General features: G+C 49.7%; 1 protein-coding gene across 10 annotated transcripts in view; it reads right to left on the bottom strand.

Moving 5' to 3' along the window:
* The window catches only part of TSPOAP1 (TSPO associated protein 1), a 67,918-nt gene that overhangs the window by 23,431 nt on the left and 18,826 nt on the right, over positions 1–25,661 (bottom strand). For 8 of the 10 annotated variants that reach the window (XR_007207769.1, XM_048325013.1, XM_048325015.1 and 5 more), the window contains exons 5-19: positions 25,124–25,378; positions 20,188–20,295; positions 19,294–19,377; positions 18,537–18,626; positions 17,704–17,826; positions 17,221–17,325; positions 16,434–16,484; positions 13,657–13,677; positions 10,263–10,446; positions 9,742–9,962; positions 7,465–7,574; positions 5,569–5,678; positions 3,351–4,166; positions 2,695–2,846; positions 625–1,197 (exon numbers count right to left, since the gene is read on the bottom strand). Coding sequence is in view for 9 of the 10 variants with exons in the window: in XM_048325013.1 (XP_048180970.1) it covers positions 625–1,197; positions 2,695–2,846; positions 3,351–4,166; positions 5,569–5,678; positions 7,465–7,574; positions 9,742–9,962; positions 10,263–10,446; positions 13,657–13,677; positions 16,434–16,484; positions 17,221–17,325; positions 17,704–17,826; positions 18,537–18,626; positions 19,294–19,377; positions 20,188–20,295; positions 25,124–25,378 (3,003 nt within the window). In the remaining variant the exon portion in view is untranslated. The remainder of the gene's footprint in view (positions 1–624; positions 1,198–2,694; positions 2,847–3,350; positions 4,167–5,568; positions 5,679–7,464; positions 7,575–9,741; positions 9,963–10,262; positions 10,447–13,656; positions 13,678–16,433; positions 16,485–17,220; positions 17,326–17,703; positions 17,827–18,536; positions 18,627–19,293; positions 19,378–20,187; positions 20,296–25,123; positions 25,379–25,661) is intronic. The other 2 variants (XM_048325020.1, XM_048325014.1) reach the window with 2 other exon arrangements.

Raw genomic sequence — 25,661 nt, 5'->3', positions numbered from 1 at the left:
CTGAGTTCTGATGTCAAAGGTCAGAATGGGAAATAGATTATTCTCCCTGATGTAATACATCCCACACCAGGAGGGCCCACTTCCCTCTGGTCACAGAGCAATCATTCACCTGTCTTTATATGGCTCTCAGACATCCTCACCACTGTCCTGAAAGAGCTCTGAAAGCACTCACCCACCCTACTGGGGATTCCACTGGGAATGTCACTCACCCACTGGGAACTGCAAATAGCCAGTGTCAGGACAGTTTGCCAGTTCTGCAGCCTCACTCTGCCATCCACTAAGGTGCTCTACCACTGCCTAGTGCAAACCCACCAGACTGGAGAAGGTCCCTTCAAGTCAGAGAGCACAGCAATGCCAGACTAACATGGGAACATCCTTTTAACTCTGCAAATTGTTCCTTTCCTCACTCTGCTCCTCAGCTGCTAGCAAACAGAATCAAGACGTGAGCAGCATCTTCCAGGTACACAACAGCAGCCAACACTCCCTGTTTGCCACCACTGGATGATGGCCCAGAGGCAACAGTGTGTCACAGAAAGATGCTGTGGCATCTTGCTCCACTCCCCAAAAAGGATCCATTGCCCTTCCCTGCACACCTGGCACTGGGCAGGAGACGTAAGCACTTACCTGCACCTCTGTCCCTTCACCCGGCTGTTGCAATCCCGGTTCCTTGGAAGGGCCAGGCTCCGTGCCCTGCCCTGGGAGCACTGTGCCAACCTGCTGGGGAGGCACACTCAGGCATTTCTTGTCTCCCCCAGTGTCCGAGCCCTGTGGGGAAGTGCCTGGAGCCTGCACCAAGGAAGCACTGGGGGAGGGGAGGTGTGGTGGGGAAGAGGCTTTCTCTGGCAGGGGCCATGCTGAGCCGACGGGACTGGAGGAGGGATCGATCCGTTTGGCATCTGAGCTCTCAGCAGGAATTTTCTGTTGGAGCGGGAGCGCAGGTGTGTGCTGCGGGCTGCGGGCAGGCAGCGAGGCCCTGGGGCCCCCCCGGGCCAGTCTGGAGGGGACAGTGGTGCAGACAGGGGAAATGCAGTGGGAGGATCGCAGCAGGACCGAGGAAATCTGGGCTGGAACGGAATCCACGGACTCCCCGTACTGAGACATCGTCCTCACAGAAACCTCGCGGCACACCTGGAACATCTGAAGCTGGGACAAGTCCACCAGGACACTCCCAGCTGTTGGAGAGGTAACTTCTATCACCTGTAAGCAAAGGAACAGGAAGGCATTATTTATTTGCACAGCTCAGCCCTCCTGAGAAGAACAATTCCCAACCCAAAGAGAGACCCCAAAGCTCTGGAGGGCAGCTGTACAGAATTCCCACCCTTCTGGCACAGTATCTGAGAAGAATGATCAGTTAAAGAGAAATTTGAGAAACTGAATAGTCTACAAAATATGAATACATTCACTCTCACTCCAGATTTTAACTCTCCTTGTTTCCTAAGTGCTTTTTAGTGCTTTTAGTGCTTTTCCCTTTTTTTGGCCATTCTTTCGACTACCTTCCTAGACTCGTCCTTTTTTTGACCATTTTGTGAAGAGGAAAAAGCATTTCCACGACAGAAGAGCAATTATCCAACACAGCATCATTCTGTTTTGCACTGTGCTCCTTCAAACTACATCATGTGTGCACAAGACCACAGGACAATTTTAATACAGAATGTCCTTGGATGGTCTGTACCTGTAATAGTACTGAACCCTGGGGTGTTTGTATGTTGGAATCACGGAATGGTTTGGGTTGGAAGGGACCTTAAAAACCCATCTCATTCCAGCCCCTGCCATGGGCAGGGACACCTTCCACTTGGAGCACCCCAGGCTGCTCCCAGCCCCAATGTCCAGCCTGGCCTTGGACACTGCCAGGGATCCAGGGGCAGCCCCAGCTGCTCTGGGCACCCTGTGCCAGGGCCTGCCCACCCTCCCAGGGAACAATTCCTTCCCAAGATCCCATCCAGCCCTGCCCTCTGGCAATGGGAAGCCATTCCCTGGGTCCTGTCCCTCCATTCCTTGTCCCCAGTCCCTCTCCAGCTCTCCTGGAGCCCCTTTAGGCCCTGCAAGGGGCTCTGAGCTCTCCCTGGAGCCTTCTCCTCTCCAGGTGAACACCCCCAGCTCTCCCAGCCTGGCTCCAGCGCAGAGGGTCTCCTGTCCTGGGAGCATCTGCACAGCTTCCCCTGGACTTGCTTCAGCAGCTCCACATCCCTCTGATGTTGGGGGCCCCAGAACTGGAGGCAGCTCTGCAGGTGGGGTCTCACCTAAGCAGGGCAGAGGGGCAGATTCATCCCTGACCCTTCTGCCCATGCTGTGGGGATGCCAACTTTATGATGGATCACTACACCTCACTCCTCACATTTGAGAGAAAGCCCCAGGTAGTGGCTGTGTACCTGTCCTTGTGCTCTGTCCATGCCCTGGGGACTCACTGTTTCCCAAAGGATCAGGCCAGTGCCTGCGCTGAGCAGAGGAGGCTGACTGTCCTGTTTTGCTGCTGAAGGGTCCTGTTCCAGGAGCACCTCCAAAATCTGGACAGAAGTCTTTTGTGGTGTGCATCACACATCCCAAGCAATGCCCCTTCTCTGATGTCACTCCTTTCCAGGCCAAGGACTGTCACTGCCTCCTCAGGACACCTTCCTGGATCGAGTTTTCCATGTCTTAAGGTCCAACACTTCGTGCTACCCCTGCAGCAGCCCCAGCCCCCCCCACACCCCGCACCTTCTGTCCATCTGCGTACACGGCATATCCAGTGACCCGGACCCCGTTGGAAGAGCCCTCGGCGTCAATGGTGACAGGTAACCAGCTGATAACCAGGATACCTGGAGAGGGACCAGCTTCTACCTGGACATCCAAAGGAGCATCAGGTGTGCCTGTGAGAGACCAAACACAATTTCCTCTTGCTTGTCTGGCTACAGCATAAAGCTCAACCCTGGTTAGAATCAAAGAGCAAACTCCCAAACCAGACCTGCCCCTGCAGAACTGAACTACAACAGCCAGGCCAGTCCTGGGAAATGACAGACAGAACCAGAGGAAATAAGGTGCTCTTGTTCTGTGAGAGCTTTAATGCACAGAGAACAGAACTTTGCAAAAGTAGCTGAGGCCATGATGCAGCAACCCTTGGAGCAAGGTCACGGCAAACCATCTCTTCCCTGCCCAACCAGCTGCTCCAACCAGCACAGAGGATGTCTTCCCAGAGCAAATGAAAGCAAAAGAGATAATCAAATTTTAAAATAAAGGAAGAAAAACATTAAGAAAAAACAGTGCAGCACCTCAGGCTTTGGGGACCTAATCAACCTTGCTTCCCTTTGCCCCACGGCTTCCCCAGCAAAGGGCCAGCTGAGCACAGCCTCTCCACACGCAGAGGCCGCCGGTACCTGCTAGAGGGGTAGTGAAGTGTATCACAGCTGAGTCCTGCTCCTGCCCCTGGGGCACCTCCTCCCAAGGAGTTTTCATGGGCCGGGCCTCCAGCTTGGCCACATACTGGGTGCTGGGCTGCAGGTTGCGGAAGGTGTACCAGTACACGCCCGGCTTGGTCACATCGCACTCCTGCCCGTTGAGGTACACCCCATGGCTGTAGTTGCTGTTGCAGGGAAGCCACGTGACCTCTGCTGACGTGGCCGTGACACTTCTGACTTTCAGCATCGTCGGTGCCACGCCAAAAGCCTGCCCCACAAAGAAAGTGCAGCGCAGTTTATCAGAGCTGCCGTGCTCCGTCACCGTCTGCACGGACACGCGGTAAGCCCTGCTGTGTAAATCCAGCTTTTCTATCACTGCTTTGGTCTGAAGGCCACTCTTCACGTTCTGACGTAGCTCTTCATCCACATAGATGTTGTAGCTTTGTATGTCTGGGCAGCCAGCTGGCAAAAGAGGTGGTTCCCAGCCTACAACTATGCTTCTGGCAAGCTGCTTGATCAGAGTCAGTTTTCTTGGGTAAGGCACTGCTGTGTGACTAACGGGTTCCTCCCGGTCTCCTTCTGCTCTACTGGCCAACGGACTGACGCTACTCTCTTCAATGGAGAACTCGCTCTTTTCTCCACTGCTGGTGCTTGCACTGACCAAACTTTTCTCCTGGTATGAGCTATGGGTGAGATCACTCAGCTCCGGAGGCAGAAACGTCATGAGGTCATCATCTGAAACTCGCTCAACAAAATTGGAGGGGACCAGCCCTCGCCGGCCATCCATCAGCTCCCCTAAACAAAAAACAGGACACCTGTTACCACTGCTCCTGCCTTTGAGCCTTCCAACTCAGCTGTGAGGACTACGGGACAACATCTATGCCAGGGTACAACTGCTCTGCAGTCAGGAGTGGAAAAAACCTCAGGGAGGTTATTCCTGGCAATGTTTCCTGATTTCCTAGGGCTTCCCTTGTTAGGTCCCAATGGACACAGTGAGGAGACTCACTGCTCCACACATTCCAGAGCCAACTAGGTAAAAAGCTGGGTTATGTAATTAGCTAAAGGGTTTCTCCTTCTTCATTATCCCATTCTTCCTCATCACAGCTCCTTCACTAACTTTTTCAGCCTTCCCGAACTATGCAGATGGATGATTTTATGTCTTCTCCCAGCCATACAGATTGGGGGTTTGCAGTACTTCCTCAAGAAAGTCCATCTTTCCAGCTCTGTATTTAGCTCTGGCCTTCCTTTTAGCTCCCTCCTTTCTCAACTCCTGTACTAAAGGTGTCCCAAAAAGACTTGTGGGGACAACAGATACACAGCACTTGGTCTGTGCAGACCCATCATACCACAAAGGAGCAGCACATGGGGACTGCACTGCCTTCCCCCTTCCAAACTCTAATACAGCAAATCAATTGAAAGCAGGGAAAGCAGAAAAGGTTAGTAAAGAATAACCTTTTTATTCTTTAAACAATAAACAAACAAATAAATGATAAGCTTGGGAATAGAAAGAAAGAAAAATGAGGCAGAGCAGTCACAGAACAAGCAGTGCAACACACATGCATTTGCCTCAGCTCTTGCAAAGCACCTCAGGAAATCGGGAACCATCACCCTTTAAGCAAGTGGCTCCACAAAGAAACTTCAGCACAAATTTACAGCCCACAAATCTTGGTTTTGATTCCATCTACCTCTTAAATCAACCAGGATCATGTTTGCAAAGGGGCCAGAACAGAAAAACTGTGTGACAGCAGCGAGGGTCACAACTGTAATTTGGGTTGGGTGCCAAAAGAGCACGAGGCAATGGAGCCCATCACCTGCTGCAGTTCCTGGCTCACTACAGTCACTGGAAAGAGGGAAACAGCCCATCTGCAGAAGGGGCTGAACATGTTCCTCTCCATGATGAGGGAGGAACCATATGGGAGTTGAAACCATAGGGCATGAAAACCAGAACTTGCTGAAAGTAGTAGCAAAATTTCCACTGAAATCACTAGACCAGGATTTCATGACTGAGACTTAATTAAATCATAACATAAATAAAAGCCTTTTCCAACAGAATCTGCTCTTCCTTCTAACAAACTAACTTTGGGCAGAAAACCTTTACCTTGAGGTTTCAAGATTCACTAAATTCCTCTCTCATTTTCTGGAGAGAGATCAACTCTCCCACAGCAGGTCAGTCACATTTCATTTTCCTAGAACACACCTTCAAAGAAGCCATCTTCATCCATGTCTCCATAGATGTAAATATATTCTCCAGCAGTCAGTGGAAGCTCTGCCTCTGGATTTTCATTAGGTCCATCAAAAGGATTGTAGCTGAAATATTTACAATTGAAAGACTTAATTAGCATAGGAACCTTCCCAGCAACACATTCCAGCTGTGAAGCTGATAAGCTTTCAATTCACTGGGAATGCATCCACTTTGGCAAGCAGCAAATTCCAGAGACAAAGGACGAGACTTTAGTTTACATATAAAAATATTTAATAACAGGTAATTTCTGAGGAGCAGAACAGATGACTTGTGACATCCAAAGAACAGGGATATGAAGATGCTGAGGGGACTGGAGCATCTCTGAGGGAGCTGGGCCTATTCAGCCCAGAGGAAAGTCAACAGAAAGGGGCTTTTATCAATGCCCAGGTGTATTTAGGGTGGGTGTCAAGAGGAGTGGGCCAGACGCTTTCCACTGGTGCCTAGCAACAGGACAAAGGGCAATGGGCACAAACAGGAAATTCCACCTGAATCTGAGGAAAAACTTCTTTTCTTTGAGGTTGAGCAAGCACTGGAAGAGGCTGCACAGAGAGGTTGTGGTGTCTCCTCCTGCTCTACCCCACATTTTACACAGCACTCCAAAAACTTTGCTAGCAAGAGAGTTAGAAATACACTGGTGATATGGCTTGGACTCGAGGCAGTTCTAACCTGCCTACCCAGGGATCCTCAAACTAATCAGAGGGTGTCATTTCACAGCAAAATGCCTCAAGAAAAACCTTTATCTTTACAAACACCTACTGCCAATTCCTATTCTTTACCCCTTAAAAGGGTTTTATTCATGCCAAAACAATGTTTACCTCTGTGATCTGATTGAGACCTCATGGGCCCAAGACTGACCTGAAGACACAAAGCACATCTGATGTGCTCCTCACAAGCATGGAATCTTCCCAGTGCTCTTCCTCCCAATTCCCAATATAAAAGCTGAAGGATTGGTAATAACTGAACTGTAGTGATTTGGGCTTGACCATGGTGGCTCAGTGAACAGCAACAGTCATCAAAAAATCTGTGTTTATTCTGTGCATTTTTTTTTTGTCCTTTAAAAATCAGAGCCAGAAAAATTTTGGCCAAAAATTTCAGGAATTCCAAGCTGAAATTTTCTTAATTGTTGGAATAAGATTTATTGGAGAAAATTTCTTGCACTGTTCTGAAAAAACCAGACAATTCAACAAATACGTCAAGTCCAACTAATTTTCAACAGAGAACAATACTGAAATTTTCACACAGTGCTGCTCACTGAACAGCTACTGAGCTTCATGTGCTTTTGTTGAGCTAAGCCTGGACTGTGCAGGAAGTAACAAGTCTCAAATCATGGAATGGTTTGGGTTGGAAGGGACCATAAGGATTTCAGCCCCTGCCATGGGCAGGGACACCTCCCACTGTCCCAGGCTGCTCCCAGCCCCAATGTCCAGCCTGGCCTTGGGCACTGCCAGGGATCCAGGGGCAGCCCCAGCTGCTCTGGGCACCCTGTGCCAGGGCCTGCCCACCCTCCCAGGGAACAATTCCTTCCCACTATCCCATCCAGCCCTGCCCTCTGGCACTGGGAAGCCATTCCCTGGGTCCTGTCCCTCCATGCCTTGTCCCCAGTCCCTCTCCAGCTCTCCTGGAGTCCTTTAGGCACTGGAAGGAGCTCTAAGGTCTCGCCAGAGCCTTCTCTTCTTCAGGCTAGACACCCCCAGCTCTCCCAGGGTGAAAATTCCATGGAGAAATAAGATGAAAGCTCTAACCTATTATTATCCAGTCCTAACAGTGGGGAATCCTAGATAAGAATGTGAAGTAGGGAACTATGGAGAACCCGTGTAACTTGACAGAGCACAAGCAATGACCACTCGGTACCTGTATCGAGCTAAGAACACCTGGAGCTTTGCAGGGCCTTGGCTGCCTGGCTCTGGCATGAGGGAGATGCTGTCAATATCCAGTTCTTCCATTTCACTTGCAGTGTCCACCTAGAAATGTTGAAGATAAGGATCTGAGTAAAGGAACACTCCAAGTGTTTGTACATGGTGAACACATCCTCTAAACTCGTGGCTGGTGTCAGTCTGGCCCCTGGGCTAAGGACCATCCATAAGAATGACTTTTTAGGTGAGCTAATAATAGTAGTAAGAGGCAACAGCCCCAAGTTGGAGCTTCAGTCAGACATTATGAAAAACTCCTTGCCAGGTGGGTGATGCAGCCTTGGGAACAGTTCCCAGAGCTGGGGGATTTCCATTCTTTAAGAATCCGTAGCCTCAGCTCAGCAAAGCCATGGCCACACTGAGCTGGTGACAGTCCCACTGGAGCAGGAGATTGGACTAGAGGCTCTGGAGACCTCCTCCAGCCCACACATCCGTAATTCAGTATGTTGATTCCCTGCTGCCTCTAAATGGTAGCTGTGCCTGTGTGCAACACAAATGTCAACCTGAACGAAGGAGCTCTGTTGGATGTTGAGGTCTTTAACTGCTTCTGTCCTCTCCAACACCTGCAAATTTTCTGTATGGTGTCTGTGTACTTTAGACAGAACTTTGATTGGAACTCCTGGTTTTAGCTGGCTCTGCTAACAGCACATGCTGAATGAAAAAGTACAGGAGTCAGGGCAGGAAGCCCCCCTTCCTGCCACAGCCTCTCCCTTTCTAGCCAGCAGCTCCTTCTGCACTTCCCAAGCTGGAGGCTGCACCCTCAAGGCATTTGGTGCCTACTGGCAAAGCACCTTTGAGAAATTTCTCTCAGCTTTTTTGATCCCAGTAAAATTTGGGGATTTTACATCCAGTGGCAATGGGTTGTATAATGCACCCCTTCTTCTTGAGGCAATGCACTCCCTGGGGTTTGTCTGAAATTGTGCCAATGAACCAATTCAAGCTGCCTTTTTAAAGCAGACCTCGAGGCAAATGCGTTTGTGATGAAGACCCATTGCAGGCACCAGAACACAAAGTATTTTCCCTAATACATGAAGTGCCAGACTTAATCTCAGAAAGAGTTCAGAGCATCTTTTCAAGGTAGTGTACTCCTTGTAATGCAATCCTGCCCGTGTCCTTGGAGAACAAACACCCCTAACACCCAAATGGAGGCCTGGAATGTTCCCACAACTATGTGCTGGCTCTTTTCCAAGGATCCCACACTGATCTCTGCAGGCATCTATCTCTCCAGGGAGGCATGGTGGCTTCCAAGCTTTCTCTTGAACTAGAAAGCAGGCATTTTTCCTGCAATAGACTTGCTAACAGTTCCATACCTGTTCCTCCCCAGGTGTGACCTTCACTTTGTCTCTGAACGCGGCACTTCCCTGAGCTCTTACACAGTGGGAGGCTCAGCCTGGCACTGCAGCAGCCCTTTGTTGTGGGTGTCCTGACCTGGGCACCTCCGCACTTCAGTGGCTTTAGTGCTCAGGAAACCCCAGAAGAGCAAAAGGTGCCCCTCAGGCCACCACACCCAGCCCTGCTCACAGCACTGCTCTGCCCTAAACTGTCCCCTCAAGTGATGCACAGGAGAGAGCATCAAGCCTAGCTCAAGTGAACCCCACATCACCACGAAAGGGCTCCTGGGGAGGAGAAGCAACAACCATCAAGGAGATCTTGGTGACACAAACATACAAAGCCTGTTAGTTCCATCCCCCTTAGCACAAACTCGGCATCTTCTCATGGTTTCTTTCACCAAGTAAAATCTTAGTAACTAAAAACGCCAAACAAGAAGTTTGAGTTCCTCATCCACAGCTCAAGGCCAAAAATAGTCTGGATACGGTTTCTCCCCATGCTAAAAATTCCAGTTTGTAGCCTTTACGTGTTTTAGTGGCAGCTGAGATGCCACAAGGAAGCTTAGCAAGAGCCATCTCACACTTCTCATCCCACTCCTTCTCCAAGCTCCCAGGCACTGTCTAACCAGTTGTTTCCTTCGTGGAGCACAGCAATATATTCAAATGAGCATTACAGACATAGCATCCAAGGTAATTTCAGTATTTTCCTACAGCTTTTCTCTTGTTTTTCCCATTTTCTTCAGGCAGCCAGAAGGGAATGAATGCAACCTTACTGGTGAATGCATGTGACCTTACTGGGGAGTGAATGCAACTTTACTGGTGCTCTCAGCAGTGCATTTATTCCCTTCTGGCTGGAAAGCACAGGTGGCAGAGGGGACTCCCATACTGACCTCTGGAGTTGGGCAGGATTTTGGGCTGTTCTGCATGGATTCTGATTTTGAAGAGCTGGACTGAGATTCCCCTTTCTTGGATTGTTTCTGAGTACTGGTGGGAGCAGCTGGGGAGCCCGTGGTGGTGTCTGGCCCCCGCTGCGACGGCTGCAGCTCATCACTCCCTTCATTGTGAATCTTCTTTGTGCTCTGATGGGGGAGCAGCCCAGGAACAGCTGATTCTGCAATAAAATCAGCTGGCCATTAGTTACAGCCACAGGCAGGATACAGGACCAGCAACGAGCATCCCAGGGAGCAGCCCAAGTCTCTACAAACGCGTCTCGTTCGACAGACTGGACACCTGTGCTCTCCCTGGCCGCAGAAATGCCAAGTTCTCTTTACAAAATGAACCAAAAGTATTTGCAATAGGGACAGAGATGCCAAAATTACACTAAACATTTGCATTATCTCCTTTAGCCCTTTTCATTTATATCAATATCAACCCATTTGTCAAAGCCCTCTCAGGCACATCCAGCAATTACCCTTGTCCCAGCGGGGCTGCGGGGCGGAGCTGCACAGAGCAAGGGGCAGCTCCGAAGTCACCAGAGTGGAGGTGAGAAGGTCGATTTTTCCTGTTTGAAGCCGGAATTGTTGGAGTTCCTGCGACAGGAGGCTGAACTGCTCTGTTTGACTGCGACACTGGTCTTCCAGATCCTTCACCCGGGCCTGCCAGGAGAGAACAAGGTGAGGAACAAACCCCTGTTGAAACACTGAGGTTCCAAACAGGATTTGCCTTTGCTGCATCTTTTCCCAGACTCCAAGGAGCTAAAGGATGCTTTTAAATGCCCTGCCGAGGAACAGTCATTGGAAACTGGCAGCTTCACACCTCTACTTATCTTAGAAAAGCTGAGGCTTATCATCCCTGAGGAAGCTGACTGCAAACTCCATTAGGACTTATCCCTAAAATGCTGGGTTTGAACTCCAGTATCCTCTCCCAGCCCTGCACAAGACCAGATGAGGTAAGTCAGAGATAAATAAGCCTTAAAAAGATTCAAAAGGCTTTGCATGGTTTTTGGACCCTTAAAATCATGTCTCCAAAAGGAATTGCTCTCCCAATCCTGCCCATCACTCCAGAGGCTCCAACAAGCTCCCAAAACCTTAACCTGACCTCGCCACCATTCCAGGCATGACTACCAACTGTCCCTCCAGACCTTGGCTCCTCCAGGCACTAGGAAGGGCAGAGCTCACGGGCTCGTGCTGCAGAACTCTCCTTTGAAGTGTGAGGCCCATACACTTCCCCCCTGGTCCTACAGGGATGATTTGCTCCAAATCCATGCTGAGGACAAGAAAGCCACACCTCAGCAAGATGAGGTGCCAAGGAACCTTGGGAAATATTATGGAGAGGGAAGGACACATTCCTGCTAGAGAACCATTTGTATTTTCCCATATTCTCTTCTTACCACCTCTAGAACTTCCCCTTACAAAATATTGCTGATTCCTGGCTGTCTTTACACATCCCCACATTCCCCCAGGTTGTAGGTAGATCAATTCCCAAGTGATTGCAACTGCTCCTTTCCCTCCTCTCACTGCTTTTTGTAGGTAAGATGCCCCAAAACAGATGACTGCACTGCACTCTTCAAAATTTTCCATTCTACAAAATGTATTTGAAGTGTTTTTTCTCCTTCCAACTCAAAAAATAAATTATGCCTTGAAATATTACATGAAGACAGAAAGTCTGGATTTTTAAGCAGGTCTAAAAATAACATTTCTGACCTGGAAAAAGCTCTCTCTGTGGTCTCAGAGTAACAGAAAACCTTTGTAGCCGCTCCCTAAGGATTTAGGAGAGTCATGCATTTTTATTTCACTGTGTCATATCTGTTTTAGGTGTTTCAGTTTATTACTTGCTCCCTTCACAAGTCCAAAGGGGCTCTCATGCTCTAAGGAAAGCTTGGATAAATCTCTCAAGTTTGGCAAGAACGGTCTCTGAACTGAAATCAGATGCCAGGAGGAGCTTCCAGAAGTGTCTGTGCTATCCACTTGCTCAGAGTCAACTCCTTGTTTACTAAGTCACATTGCACAGGATTCCTCTGCCATTAAGAGTGTTTGAATTTACTTACAGTTTGGGTTTTTCACATAAATACTTCTCCCCTACACGTTACATCTTATTAGAGAAAAGAAACAGTAAGAACAGCTGCACTGGATCAAAGGAGGGCTTCCTCAAGTCCAGCATGCATCCCTGATCCCACCTTGGGACACAGCCTACAACAACAGACAGGTACAGAATGACTGCAGGACCGGAGGGGGATTTGCTGTCTTCTCTGGAGACATGAGCCAGCAGATGCATCAGGATACTGTGTTTAACAGCATCATAATAGTACCTTGTCCTGCGAATTCATAAACCACAGTTTAAATCCATTTACACTGGTGGCCAAGCCAATAGTCCAGATAAATCACAGTTTAATTCTAAGACACCTAATTAGTCAGGTGTCTTTTAATCTGTTGTTCCAAACAACATACAAACATCCCTTAAGTACTACTGCCACATCATACACAACGTGTACTTCTAGCAGCTACTTGCAGGGGATCGCAGACAGCTGGGAAGCAGCAGGTTTCCAGGGCAGTGCTGGGAGGCAGGAGGATAAGGAAGAGGAGGCCCAAGGATGTGGCTAGGAGGTTCAGGGAACCAGCAGGAATCAAGCTCCAGACACAGAGAAGACTTCTGTGTCTATGCCCAACCCAAAATGGGGAGAAAGAAGCCTCCCACAACTGGGACTGCATTTCCAGAAAGAGGCTGCAAGAGCAGGAGCAGAACTTGCTGGGGTCAGTTTAACCCCCAATTCAGGAACTGATTCTCCACACCCAACCACCAGCAGGTCAGCCCCATCCTCTAAGACACTCTCCTCAGCTGGTCTGTCCACCTCTCCAGCTCATGCTCTCCTTTCAGATGTCCCTTGTTCCCCTTCTCCATATCTTCTGCTATGTCCCTTTGAGATCAGAGAATTCCCATTTTGCTCCAGATGTGCAGTCCAAGATCTTGCTAAAAACATGGCTGATGCCAAAGGAACTAAAGGAACATCCATAACTCTACATCAGTGTGGGTGCCACTTCTACGAGATGTGGGCATATCCCAATAAAGTCCTTTCCTAAGAGTTCCCAACACCTTACTGCTTTTTTGACCAGACTTGAGGCTGGCATTTTTTTAAAAACTCCCTTACCTTCCACCTTGCACCTCCTGCACCAGCAGGGAATTCTGAGCCCACCACTGGGCATGTTTAGCCCCTGCTCTCTTCCTTCCATGTGCCTTTGCACAGTCAGTGTTACCTGCATTACCCATTCCTCCTGAGATCTCTGCCAGACTGGAAGATTTCAAAGCAGTTTTCTATCAGCTACAAATCCCAGCACTTCTATACCGGCCTTCTTTCCAAACCACCTGTGAACAGGCCAGCTAGCACAGCTCCCAGGCTGGAACTTCATTGCCTACTACCTCTTCTGGGAAAACTATTATCTGCAAGCTCTGCTTCCCATCTTCCACCCAGTTACAAAGTCAGCAGGACCCGTCTTCTTCTCCACAACACTCATTTGCAACAGTGTCACCACTGCCTTTGGGGTTTGAAGGAAACACTTCACTCTTGGACTGCAAGTACTTCCCAAAAGACACTTAAATGTGGAGAAGGAGCACAGTTGGGCAATTCTAAAAATCTGGAAGTGCCCAAAAAAGTAAACTCCTAATTCTAATTGGTCAAGAAAGCAAGGCACTTAGAGAGAAAAGCAGCTGCTCCATCAAACTCACAGTGGGAGTTCCTTTAATTACATTTATTTCTTGGCAGTAACACTCTTGCAATCTTTTCCAGAGTATAGTTAAAACAAGAATATCAAGCAACTGTCAAAGTCAGAACAGAGGGGAAAATGTCCTGTTTGACAGGATTAGAGCAGTACCTGCATACAATCCAAAGTACTCTGGGAGCAAGAAGAAAAGCAAAAAGAGATATCAAACCACATCAGCAGTTACACTACAACACTCTGCCAAAGACAACCCCACCCTCAGCCTGAATGAAACTGTTTTCTCACCAACTTACAGCGTCTGCCTTGCTCCATACTGAGATTCCCATCTCATTCCCAGAAGCATCTGCTTGCCAAACAACAGCCAAATCCCACACACCAAATGCACGAATAAGATAACCAGGCACTTTTCGAGGGCCTCCAAATCACAGTGTGCTTTGAGATGAACGACAACATGCTTAGAGTGGCTGCTGAATTTCAAGCCCCCTTTCCCAGCACATTGCACTCACCCAAAAGTCAACGGAATGGATATTTTGTGCCCAGACCTTTCCCCAGGTCTGAGACCATGGGAGTGCTGGGAATCAAAGCGCAGCTCAGAACCTGGCTGTGACAGGATCTGAAGCAGCTGACAGCCTGCTCAGTCCTGCATCCTGCTCCTAGGTCAGGGAAAACAAGCAAAGTTGAGCTCTGGTCACCTCATTTCCCACCAAAACTGGATTCCTGGAAGGAGGCTGTCTCCTTTTGCTTCTATGCAGTGCCAAAGGCAGTTGAAATCTTGTCTCATGTACTTTGGAACCACTGAACTACCTCGTTCCCATGATCATAACCCTCAAGCTTTTCCTCCTAAGCTGAGACAGTGCTTCTCTCCATGGCATTCCTGCACACACCCCATTCCATACTCTCCTCACCCCTGTCACTGCCTTGTCTGGAACTACAGAACACCTGAGGCTGAAGGAGATCACCCGGAACACTGGGATCACCTGATCCAAGCCCTCAGCTCAGAGCACGGATGGCTGCCGAGAGCTCTGTCCAGTTCTGAACATCTCCAAGGAGGGAGACTCCACTTATGACAATCATGGGACAGAACTCTTCCAACAGGAAAATGGACTACACTCATTCTTCATTAATCTCACATCAAAAAGCAATTCGAGCACATGTAAAAATGATAATACATAGCCCAGGCATCTCAAACCCCCTAAATTATGCCATACACTGATGTTCTGGAATGACTATGATTATAGTTAAGTAATTTAAATGACTGTTGCTCTGCATTAATCTGGCTTTTAATGACAATTCCTCTTTTTTTGGTCTATTTTGTAAAATTCAGGGTTGAATGGGGCTCTAAGAAACCTGGTCTAATGGAAGGTGTCCCTGCCTATAGCAGGAGGTGGAACTGGATTAACTTTAAAGTCCCTTTGAACCCAAACCATTCCATGATTCTGTGATCTCTGTACCAGTAACATGAAAGCAAAAATATTTAACTGATAAGGCCCTTGCTGAAGAACACAACCAGCCCCTCGAACACGGAACAAGAGGACTGTCTGTTTCTTCCTTTGCACAGGGAGATGTCTGCTGTAAGCCTAAGGAGCTTCTCCAACCTTTCACTGAGTTAGTTCAGAAAATGTTTGGCAAACATCATAGAATCATCAAATCCCAGAATGGTTTGGACTGCAAGGGACTTTAAAGCTCATCTTGTTTCACAGGCAGAAACACCTTTCACTAGACCAGATTGCTCCAATGGCCTTGAAACAGAATACAGCAACCCTCCCTCTCCCTAAACGCTGCTCAGAACCCAGCTAAACACCAGCTGATGTAGAGCAGCACCTGTATCAGCTGATCCCATCTCTGCAGCCAAAGCAGAGGTCCCCAAAGGGATGTGGCAAGAGGACAAGATATGATGTCACATCCCCCAGTACTCACCCAGCCTGCAACACTTCAATCCTGTTTAGCAGGAGCCCAGCACTCTTGGGCTCTACAGCTCAGACAGTGGCCCAGCCCCCTCCAAAGCTGGTGCTATTTGCAGTCAGGGAGCAATTTCCTCCATCAAGGACACTTCCCATCTGCATCAACAATCCTGGGCCCCCAAGAGCCACAGAGCTGCACAGCAGTGGGCACAGGGAGCTCACTCTGACATCCCTGCCTGTTTGTCACCGCTGGAGACAGGAGCATGGCCCCCGGAGATCTCACTGTCTGGGTGCACAGTAAGACCTTCTGCTCACCTCAGGTGTTTCAGTGCTCAGAAAAGCTCTGAGAGAGCAGAAGATGCTCCCCTTGCCACCACACCCAACCCAACCCTCTGGCAGTCACTAAATTGCCACATCAAGTTCCAGGGTTTGGTGCTGTGCCTTTGCAGCTCCAGGAATCCAAGGTTTTCTCCAAAGTCATCCTGACAGACACTGAGCTGATGCCAATCAACCCCAAAGCAGTGCTCAGCACATCTGGCAGGCTGCACCAGTACCCTGTCAGCCACCAGGCAAAGCACATTCCCTGTGCATGTCAGAGCAAATGGGACAAGGGAGCTGCCTCAAGCTTCACCACTCCTTATGCTCAGGTTTTCCTATTTTTCCCTAATAAAACAAAGAGCACGCATACACAAGGGAAATTTTAAATCCCATGGGCACAAGTATTCTCCTTTCACATGATGCTGGAAAATGGAGCAGGCAGATCTGAGTTTGATTACTTAATGCATCCCTAAAAGAGTTTTTGGGCACGATCTGAATGAAGTAACCTATCTAAGGACTGAACAGGCCAGGATTTAATTCCCTGAACTTTGACCCAAACGTTACTTTCACTGCAGCAACATGTTGCATCCGATCAAGACACTACAGCATTTTGCACAAGAACCAACAAGACCCAAGGCATCCAAACTGATACTATAAACAAAAGATACCAAATCTGGAACCACTAATTCCTCTTGTGTCTTTCTGTCTTACCTCTAGAAGCTGTACCGCTCCCTCATGTTCCCTTCTTGCCTCTGCCTGCGCCTAAAGAAAAATAAGGAAGGGAGTAAACCAGAAAGCAGCCAACCTGAGTTCACTTCTACTGTCATCCTACCTTGGTAGTCCATTGTAGACCAGAGCACAGGTCTGGTGAGGAGCAGCTGAGGGAGTTGGGAAAGTGGCTCAGCCTGGAGAAAAGGAGGCTCAGGGGGGCTTCTGGCTCTCCACAACTCCCTGACAGGAGGGTGCAGCCAGACGCAGGGTGTCAGGCTCTGCTCCCAGGGAACAAGGGATGGGACAAGGGGAAACAGCCTCAAGTTGTGCAAGGGGAGGGTCAGGTTGAATACTGGGAAAATTTCTTCACAGTCCCTGGCGCAGACTGCCCAGCGCAGCGGTGGAGTCAGCACCCCTGGGGTGGTTTAACAGCTGTGTGGATGTGGCACTTGGGGACACGGGTTAGCGGTTGTCTTGCAGCGCTGGGGGAACAGAGGGACTCGATGATCTTAGAGGGCTTTTCCAACCTTTATGATTCCATGATTTAATTATTTAAACCACTGTATAGTCTGGAAACATCTCTGGGCTCCGGACACACAGCAGAGTGAAAGGCCAGAACTAACATTCACAAGCAAAGCCCTTCACTTTGCTCAGGTACCAGAGTTCACCTGGACTCAGACACTCTTACCCTGTAAACACTCATCTACCTCCTCCATGCACACCTCCAAAGGAAACAGAGTGCAGGAGGCCATTCAGAGAGGAAAAGGCCCTGTCACACCCCACATACCTGCTGCAACCGCCGGACCTCCTCCTGCTTCTCCTGCAGGACTAGCAGTGCTTCCTTGTGCTCCACTTCCAGCTGCTGCCTCCGCTCAGCCACATTTCTCATGTGCTGCAAGACATGGCACACACACTGAAACCCTGTCCTGTGTCCTACCAACAGCCACAAAGCCAAACCAGGGCCTGTATTTCATGTCATTATTGCACAAAGTAAGAAATGCCCATCGCAAGGCAGAGCAACACAGTCACAGAAAACCCTCAAATCAGTGATGGCCATCTTATCTCCCACACAAATCCCTGAAGCAGCCTTTCCAAAGCACCTCTGCCCACTTTGGAAAGCCATGTTCCAGGATCCTGCAGAAGCAGAATTCCCAGTGGAATTCCCAGCACAGAGACAAAAGAATGGTCAAAAAAGGCAAAGAGACAAGTGCCATCCAAAGACAGCAGTAAGTGTTTGGACAGTCCTTCCAGCCATGTGGATCCTACTGACCTTCAGCACCTGCTCTAGATTCTCCAGCTTGGTTTGGAGTCCTTGATTCGTCTGAATTACTGAATCCCGTTCCTTAGTCACCAAAACCACCTGCAGTTTCAGGTCAGCATTCTCAGATTCAACCTGAAGAGAAAGGATTCTCAGTAAGCACAAGCAGCCATAGGTGCTCCTTGTATAAGTAACAGAGACCGGTTTATTTCTGTGCTTTCTGCTAGCAATGATACCAAAACCAGGAACCTCCTCTCCTTCTGGTTTTCATTTAAAACAAATAAATGAGCATTTGTATCAGGCCTCAACATGTAACACTTTATTTGCACACTGCTTCCCTCCCTAGATTCATCTCCCTCCCTGTTTCCACGGAGGAAGAGACTGGGATAGGAACAGGCTATATAATGAAGAAAAAAAAAAAAAAAGCATGAAGGTCTGTAAGCATTTTTAATGTCTAATGGTAGGATTAAACACAGAGAATGGGACAGAAAATTCAGTAGCCTGCTGAAATCATCTTTGCCTTCTCCACTTATCACAAGGAATTTTTGGTTCCAGGGTGCACTATAGCCTGACGACTACCAGCAATGCAAGCAAAGGCAAACGTTTCCACTTACAGCAGTTATTAAACACATAGGAAGCCTTATGCAGGGTGGCAAATTGACACATGGGACTGACAAATGACTTTCTAACTCTTGTGCATTACATTTGTCCAGAGAAGAAGCTGGGAACAGAAGCCCAGATCAGCACATGACCATTACTGAAGCTGGAAATGTGAGAACAGCATGTTCTTCTCAGGAACTCTGCAGAAGCCAATGCTGCCAACCTGACAAAGACGCTGCTTTTACCTGTCCTGCCCACCCAGCCTTCTCATTCAGCTGCAAGTTCTCTTCGGCCAGTCGTGCATTTTCACTCTGCACCTCCTGCAGCTGGATCTCCTGTCCAGAAAGAGCAGGAATTACTACACCAAGGCCCTCCATCTAACTCCCCCAGATTATCCTGCAGAGCAGCTCCACTGCTCCTGTTTCCTGATGGTGCAGGATGCTGGTGCAATGCTGCTTGAGGGGTGGGAGGCAACAGTGAGCACCACTGCTCAAACAGAACCCAGCCCTGGGCCTGGGGTTGGACCTGGATGACCTCTAAGGTCCCTTTCAACCCAAACCAGTCTGTGATCTCTTAAGGAAAGCAAAGCAGAAACAGAAGGGAGAAATCCAGATGCTCTGCTATCACTTGCAAAAACTCCCTGGAATTAAACAGGATTTCAGCCAACAAGTAAGAAGCACAAGAAAATGACGGTGGGATGGTGGTATTACCATCTCCATACCTGTCTGGAGTGCCTATGAAAATGGTATCTCCCCAAATTAGCAAAAGGTCATGGAATTTCATCCAGTAATTTATGTAGCTGTATTCAGCCCACAGGTAGCTGAAAGGCTAAATAAACAATCCCAGCCTTAATGGCTGGAGCCCCACATTTGTGACACTGTTCAAATAAACAGAAACACTGGTGATTCCTTATTAAGATGAAGACGATCCAAGAGAGGCACAAAACAACTCAGCTCCTCTTCTCCCATTATGCTCATAACAGTAGGCAACAAGAACACTTACTAGTTCTTTGCATCTTTTATGCTTTTTCCTCACTTCATGCTCAAGGTTTTCACATTTTTTGCGCTTTTTCTTGAGTTCAACTTCCTGCACAAAACAAGCAGAAGTAGATCAGCAAGTCCACACTCTTACAATGCCTATGAAATTCAAGTCCAGCCTCTCAGACTCAGGGCTGTATTAGGTATTTTTATTTTCTTATGAAAATCTCTTTGTGACAAGCTTAAACAATGTAGAAACCAAGGGAGACTTTTCTGAAAGTTAGGAAAATCAAAAAATAAAACAACTATTCCCCTCTTCCCCAAGCCTTCAGTCTGGAAACAGTTCTGCTCCCATGTGTGTGGACTGTTCCTATTTACACAGGATAGCAGAGAGGACATGGTGTGGGAGACAAAACAACAGAGTTGTTTAAAATCTTCATCTTTAAACACCAGCTGTGCTACTTTAGCTCCTATTCTAATTCCAGTGACACCTAACAGAGCACAGACATCCTCTTTATCTGCAGCTATTCGTACCCCTCAGACAGACAGGAGCTGCTAAACCTCCCTGTGAACTGTCTTAATTTGCTGGAATAATTCACAAGGGATACATTCCTCATCCACATCTGTCCCCAGTTCAAATATGTCTAAACCAAACACAGCCCAGAACCTACTGGCATGTTCCCCTCTTCTTTGAGTGTGACATATTCCCCTGCCAGCCCAGCAGCTGCCACCCAGCAACACTCTGCATGCAGATGGCCTGTGTTTTCCTACCGATTCCCCGAGCTTCCCGCTTTTGCAGAGCAGCTGCACCTAAAGAGACGTCAGTCCCCAAAATCTCTACCTGGATTGCACATGTGAACCCCACAACAAAAATAAAAAAGTAGAGCACTCCTTCCCCCAAACCAGGTTCACAACTCACCAGCTGCTGTATCTGTTTGCTGCTCTCCTGGTTTGTCACTGCATTTTTGGGAGGGGAATTTTCATGTCCTTCAGAGGCAGGTCCCAGTGGTTGCACACCTGGTTCCACCTGAAAGCACAGGAGATGCCAGAGAGCTCAGGGACATCCAGGACAACAGTGCACAACGAGGGAGAAAGGACTTTCCTGGCAGTACCCCCCAGGAGAGCAACGCTCCACAGGGAACTCCTGATCTCTGAGCCGCACCACTTGACATGGAGAAAGCTGGACACCATGCCAGGGATCTCTGTGCTGGGAATCTCCTGGAGCCCAGTGCCAACCAGCCCAGCTTGACTGAAGTGTCCCCGAGGCACAGCGGGCTCCTGGAAGCCCTCAGATCCAAGCTCCCATATTTGTGCCTCACCTAACGACTCAATGACAGGCAGCAGCAACACCTTTCATGGCCCTCCCCAAAGCGACACAGAGAGGAGAAGAGAGAACACAGCCCACAAACGACAGAAACAAGTGAAGATGTCAGAATCTAAGGGCAGGGAAGAGCAGACAAACACTACCAAGAAATGCAGCATCCCACCTCTGCTGGTAGCTGGGAAGGGCTGATAGGGCAGCAGTGCCATGGCTTCTGTGCCACCACCAAACCAGATGAAAGGAGACACTTTTTATACACATTTGTACACAAGTTTCTAACAAAATACCTTTTCATTTGGGTCACAGACAAACACACCTTAATCCTCTAAATTTTTGCTCTCAGCTGATACTTGACTTGACATTGTCTGCCCAGAATAATCCCTGACTACAGGGCAAAGACTGAGACACACAGAAGAAAAAGGGCCTTGATAAGGCTTTAAACATTAACTGTAAAGTTACTTCTGATAAACAGATTTTAGGGACAGATCTTTAAGGTCATCAAAGCCAACCTACAGAATGAGGAAGAAGCAGGACTTTATGAATCCATCTCAGCCTTAGCCTTCAGCTGACCTCTATTACTGGGTCCCCAACGGTTCTGTGGCTCACGTGCATGAGCACACAGGCGCAGGGATGGTTTCAGTAATATTAAGCCGACGGCAAGGAGCTGAGAAGGGTCCTTGCTGTGGAGTTCCACAGAAAGCAGTTTATTGCTGCAACTTGTGAAGGGTTCCAGAGGCAAATGACCCCGACCATGTGACAGCTGGAGCTTGAGTACAGGGCTGTGGCTAACACCAGGAGCCAGCTGGGGAATCAGAACTGGGGTCCATTACCATAACCAAACACCCTGGGAGAGGCTCCTTCCCCTCACCATAACCGTAACTCTTTGGCACCAGAGACTGTCTTACCAAGAACTCTCTGTCTTTTGTACCACAGGTCAATCAGCCATCACAGACCTCTACTCAGACACAGAGTTCCTCATTTCACTCTGAACACCTTCAGTGCTGAGGAAGCAATGGGATGAGATCTGAGCTCCCTTTACAGCCAGTCATTAGGGCAGTGTCTAAGCACTACACCTAGGATGTGATTTTTAACCTATTTTTGGCTTGAAAGATCTAAGTTTTATCTATGTCTATATTAATGGCTCTTCTGCTGAAAGCCTGAGAGCTCCAAGAGCTCACACTCAAGCCCAGGCTACCAAGGACTTCTCCTTTTTTGCTACAAAGAAAATTCTGAAATCACCTCCCATGTGAACCCCGTTCCCTACCACCCATGGAATAAGGTTCACTGCAGAGTCTGACAGTCTGAGCACCAACCAGCACATGGAAATTGGGATCCTCCACCAACCCATGGTACCTCCATGAGTCCCAGCCCTTGGAAGCTTTCAGGTCTGCTGTGAAACCCGTATTTAACTGTGGAATATCGATGTGGAAATGTTTCTGAAACTTTTTTGTTCTTTTTCAATCACCTTGCTCATATTAAGTTTCAAACTGGTATTCAGAGAATCCCAGAATCACTGAGTTTGGAGAAGTCCTCCAGGAACGAGTCCACCCTGTGCCCAATCCCCACCTTGTCCCCAGCTCAGAGCTCTGAGTGCCACCTCCAGGCCTTCCTTGGGCACCTCCAGGCACGGGGACTCCAAACCTCCCTGGGCAGCCCCTGCCAAGGCCTGAGCACCCTTTCCATGGGGAAATTCCTGCTGATGCCCACCCTGAGCCTCCCCTGGCCCAGCCTGAGGCCGTTCCCTCTCCTCCTGGCCCTGTTCCCTGGCAGCAGAGCCCGACCCTCCCGGCTGCCCCCTCCTGTCAGGGACTTGTGCAGAGCCACAAGGTCCCCCCTGAGCCTCCTTTGCTCCAGCCTGAGCCCCTTTCCCAGCTCCCTCAGCCGCTCCTGGGGCTCCAGGCCGGGGTGCTCCACAGTACAGGGTTCAGCCAAGGGACTGGCAACAGCCTCCTCCCTTCACCAGTGCTGTCAGACTTAGCCTCGCTGACTTACTCATCAGCCAGAAAATCTTCTGGCAGTGAGGACAGACTCTCCTGAGTCAGAGAAATGAAGCACATGCATGAGAAAAGTAGTCTTGTCTGACAGAACCTGCAGGATCAGGTGAAAATCAAGGTATGGAAAGGTCATTCAAGGAAGGTAAGGGCAGGGTAGAGTGAAAAAACATCCATGCATCTCTCTTCACCACAGCAGAATTTGGGGGGCCACTTGGGACAGAAATCTCAAACTATGAAGAACAAAGCTGAGAACCTCTCTGAAACGGAACTGTCCATAAGAACTGTGGAAGCCAACAAAATAAACAGTAACAAACCACCAACATTATGTAATATTCACCCCAGGGCTCAAAAACCCCTTTGGCATAAACTGTGTCCTTCACTTCAGCCGTAACTGAATCAATACGTGCAGCAAGTCACTTCTGCAACACTGCCTTAACACAAAATAACTGGGAAGATGGCAAATACCATGTTTTAAGAGTATTTAAGCATATTTCAGCAGACATTTTGACACCAGTTCTGGGCAAACTGATAGAAATTGAGACAAAGGCAAATACTTAAAAAACCCCCAGACAAACTTATATTGGGGGGGGGGTGGGGGGGAGGGGGAAGGCAACATTTTCACAGATCCATGAAGAGTTTTTTAAGATGTCAGCAAGCAAGTGGGTGAGAGAGATCCAGTAGGAACCTGCTTGGGTGCACAGAGGACATTCAGCTGCAGTCCTTTAACGGGTGTCTGCAGACACTGAGCCACCACAGGGCGAGGGGAGGGTTTTTTCTCTTGGGTAAATACTCATAGAACATGAAAGGGCTGAAAAAGAGGGAGCAGGAACTGTGCTTTGCAAGTACTGATGTAGCAGAGACAAACAGTGACAAGGGCCTCGTGACACTGAGAAATTACAGAGACGAATGATGGTTTAATAAAGAGTGCTTAGACAAAAAAAGTGAAGAGATCTTTTGGGAAAGGGAGAGACAACTTCATTATGCTATCATATAAATCAATGCCACAGCGGCCGGGATGCTGCTGCATGCTGCTTCCCCAACACAAAACCGACAGAAAAAACACACAAAGGAGAGAGACAAAGATGATGAACACTGAATAACAGAAGAGGCTGGAAAGAAACAAAAAAAACCGGCTGAAAGACAGGGGTTTACAAATCCAGGAGTGACTTGGAATAGACGGACAAGGAATGAATATTCAATGCATTTGCTGTAAGAGCCGGGGGCAATAAACGAGAGCAGCTGGCGGGAAGGTGGGGGGAAGACGCGCAGCCCGTCCTCCCACCGGGGAATGTGGGATCCTACCACACTGAAAACACGGGAAGAAACCGGGAGAACCCCCAGGAGCCGAATCCCCCGGAGCCCGCGGCTCGGAGACCCCTGACCCGCCGGCCCGGGGACTGCAGGGCACAGCGGCACCCGCGGCCCGGCCCCGCGGAGGCCCCGGCCCGACTCGACTGCGCTGAGCGAAGCCGCTCCCCGGCGGGGCCTCGGGGCCGCCCGGCCCAGCCCGGCCTTACCTGGCGGCGGCGCGGCCCCGCCCGAGGCCCCGCGGCACCCCCAGCCCAGCCCCCGGCCCAGCGCAGCCCCCGCCGGCCCGGCCCGGCCTTACCTGGCGGCTGCGCGGCCGCGGCGGGGGCGGCGCCCTGAGGCGGCCCCGGATCTGCCGGGCTGAACCACTGCGGGCGGAGGGGCCGCGCGGGGCTGGGCCGGACCCGGCGGCACCGGGGAGGGCGGGGTTGTGCCCCTCTGCTCTGGTGAGACCCCCTGGAGCTGCCGCCGGCTCGGGGCCCCGAACCTGGAGCGAGGCCAGAGGAGGCCCCGGAGCTGCTCCCAGGGCTGGGGCACCTCTGCTCTGGAGCCGGGCGGGGAGAGCCGGGGGTGCTCAGCTGGAGAAGAGAAGGCTCTGGGGAGAGCTCAGAGCCCCTTGCAGGGCCTAAAGGGGCTCCAGGAGAGCTGGAGAGGGACTGGGGACAAGGGCTGGAGGGACAGGACACAGGGAATGGCTTCCCAGTGCCAGAGGGCAGGGCTGGATGGGATTTTGGGAAGGAATTGTTCCCTGGGAGGGTGGGGAGGCCCTGGCACAGGGTGCCCAGAGATCCCCGGCAGTGCCCGAGGCGAGGTTGGACAGGGCTTGGAGCAGCCTGGGACAGTGGAAGGTGTCCCTGCCCATGGCAGGGGGTGGAATGAGATGCACTTTTAAGATCTTTCCAATCCAAACCGTTCCATGATTTTATGGAAAAGAAACATTGCCGGCTTTCCTAGGTGGAAAAGCACAGCACGGGAGTCCTGTGCTAGGGGACCGGGACTGAGCTCCTGGCACAGCTCAGTATCCCTGTGCTGGTGTGGGCTGCCAGCAGCATCCATGTCCCTCCTCACCCTGTGAGACCTAGGGCTGGGATCGGTCCCTTTGGAAACCAGCACTGCACCTGTTTCCAGCGGATGTGAACCACAGCCCTCACCTTAGTGAAGTTCCCTAAGAACAGCAATTAACTGAGTAATTAAATAGCCAAACTTGCCGATCGCTGACCCACTTGTCTCACCTCCCTGTGAGCTCTCCCTCCCAGCGTTGGGTCTCCCAAGGCCCCCCTTGGTCGAGGTGCACCTTTGAGGCAGGAATTTGTCGGTCCCAGATGTGCGGCAGCACTGGGCATGGCACTGCCTGAGCTCATTTTGGAGGAACGCAGACACTCCTTGAAATTCTTGAGCGCAATCTGCCTCTGGAGCCGCAGCACCTCGCGCTGCGATTCCCGCAGCAGGCGGTCGAACTCGATGACGTTCAGGCAGCGAGGGTCATCCTGTGGGAAACCAAACATGGCACCATGGCCCTGACAAGCTCCAAAAGGTGGGACAGGTCACATTTAACATGCTAGCACCAAAAGAGGGGAGGCCGGGAAAACCCAGGTAGTGTGGCACACATGCATGGCTGACTTCTAGGTCTCCAAAGCCTCAAAACTCACTTTATATCCTTTATGCAAATACATTATCCCTCGTGAAGATAAAACCCAGCCTGTAATGCTCCTGCAGCTCTCCCAGCATGATGCCCAGGGCTTTTCCAATCATGGGCCATCTCAGAATATG

Source organism: Corvus hawaiiensis, chromosome 20 (genome assembly GCF_020740725.1).
Source record: "Corvus hawaiiensis isolate bCorHaw1 chromosome 20, bCorHaw1.pri.cur, whole genome shotgun sequence".
Taxonomy (NCBI): Eukaryota; Metazoa; Chordata; class Aves; order Passeriformes; family Corvidae; genus Corvus; species Corvus hawaiiensis.
Note: the sequence above shows the minus strand (reverse complement) of the source record. Positions and strands in the feature narration are given on the sequence as shown.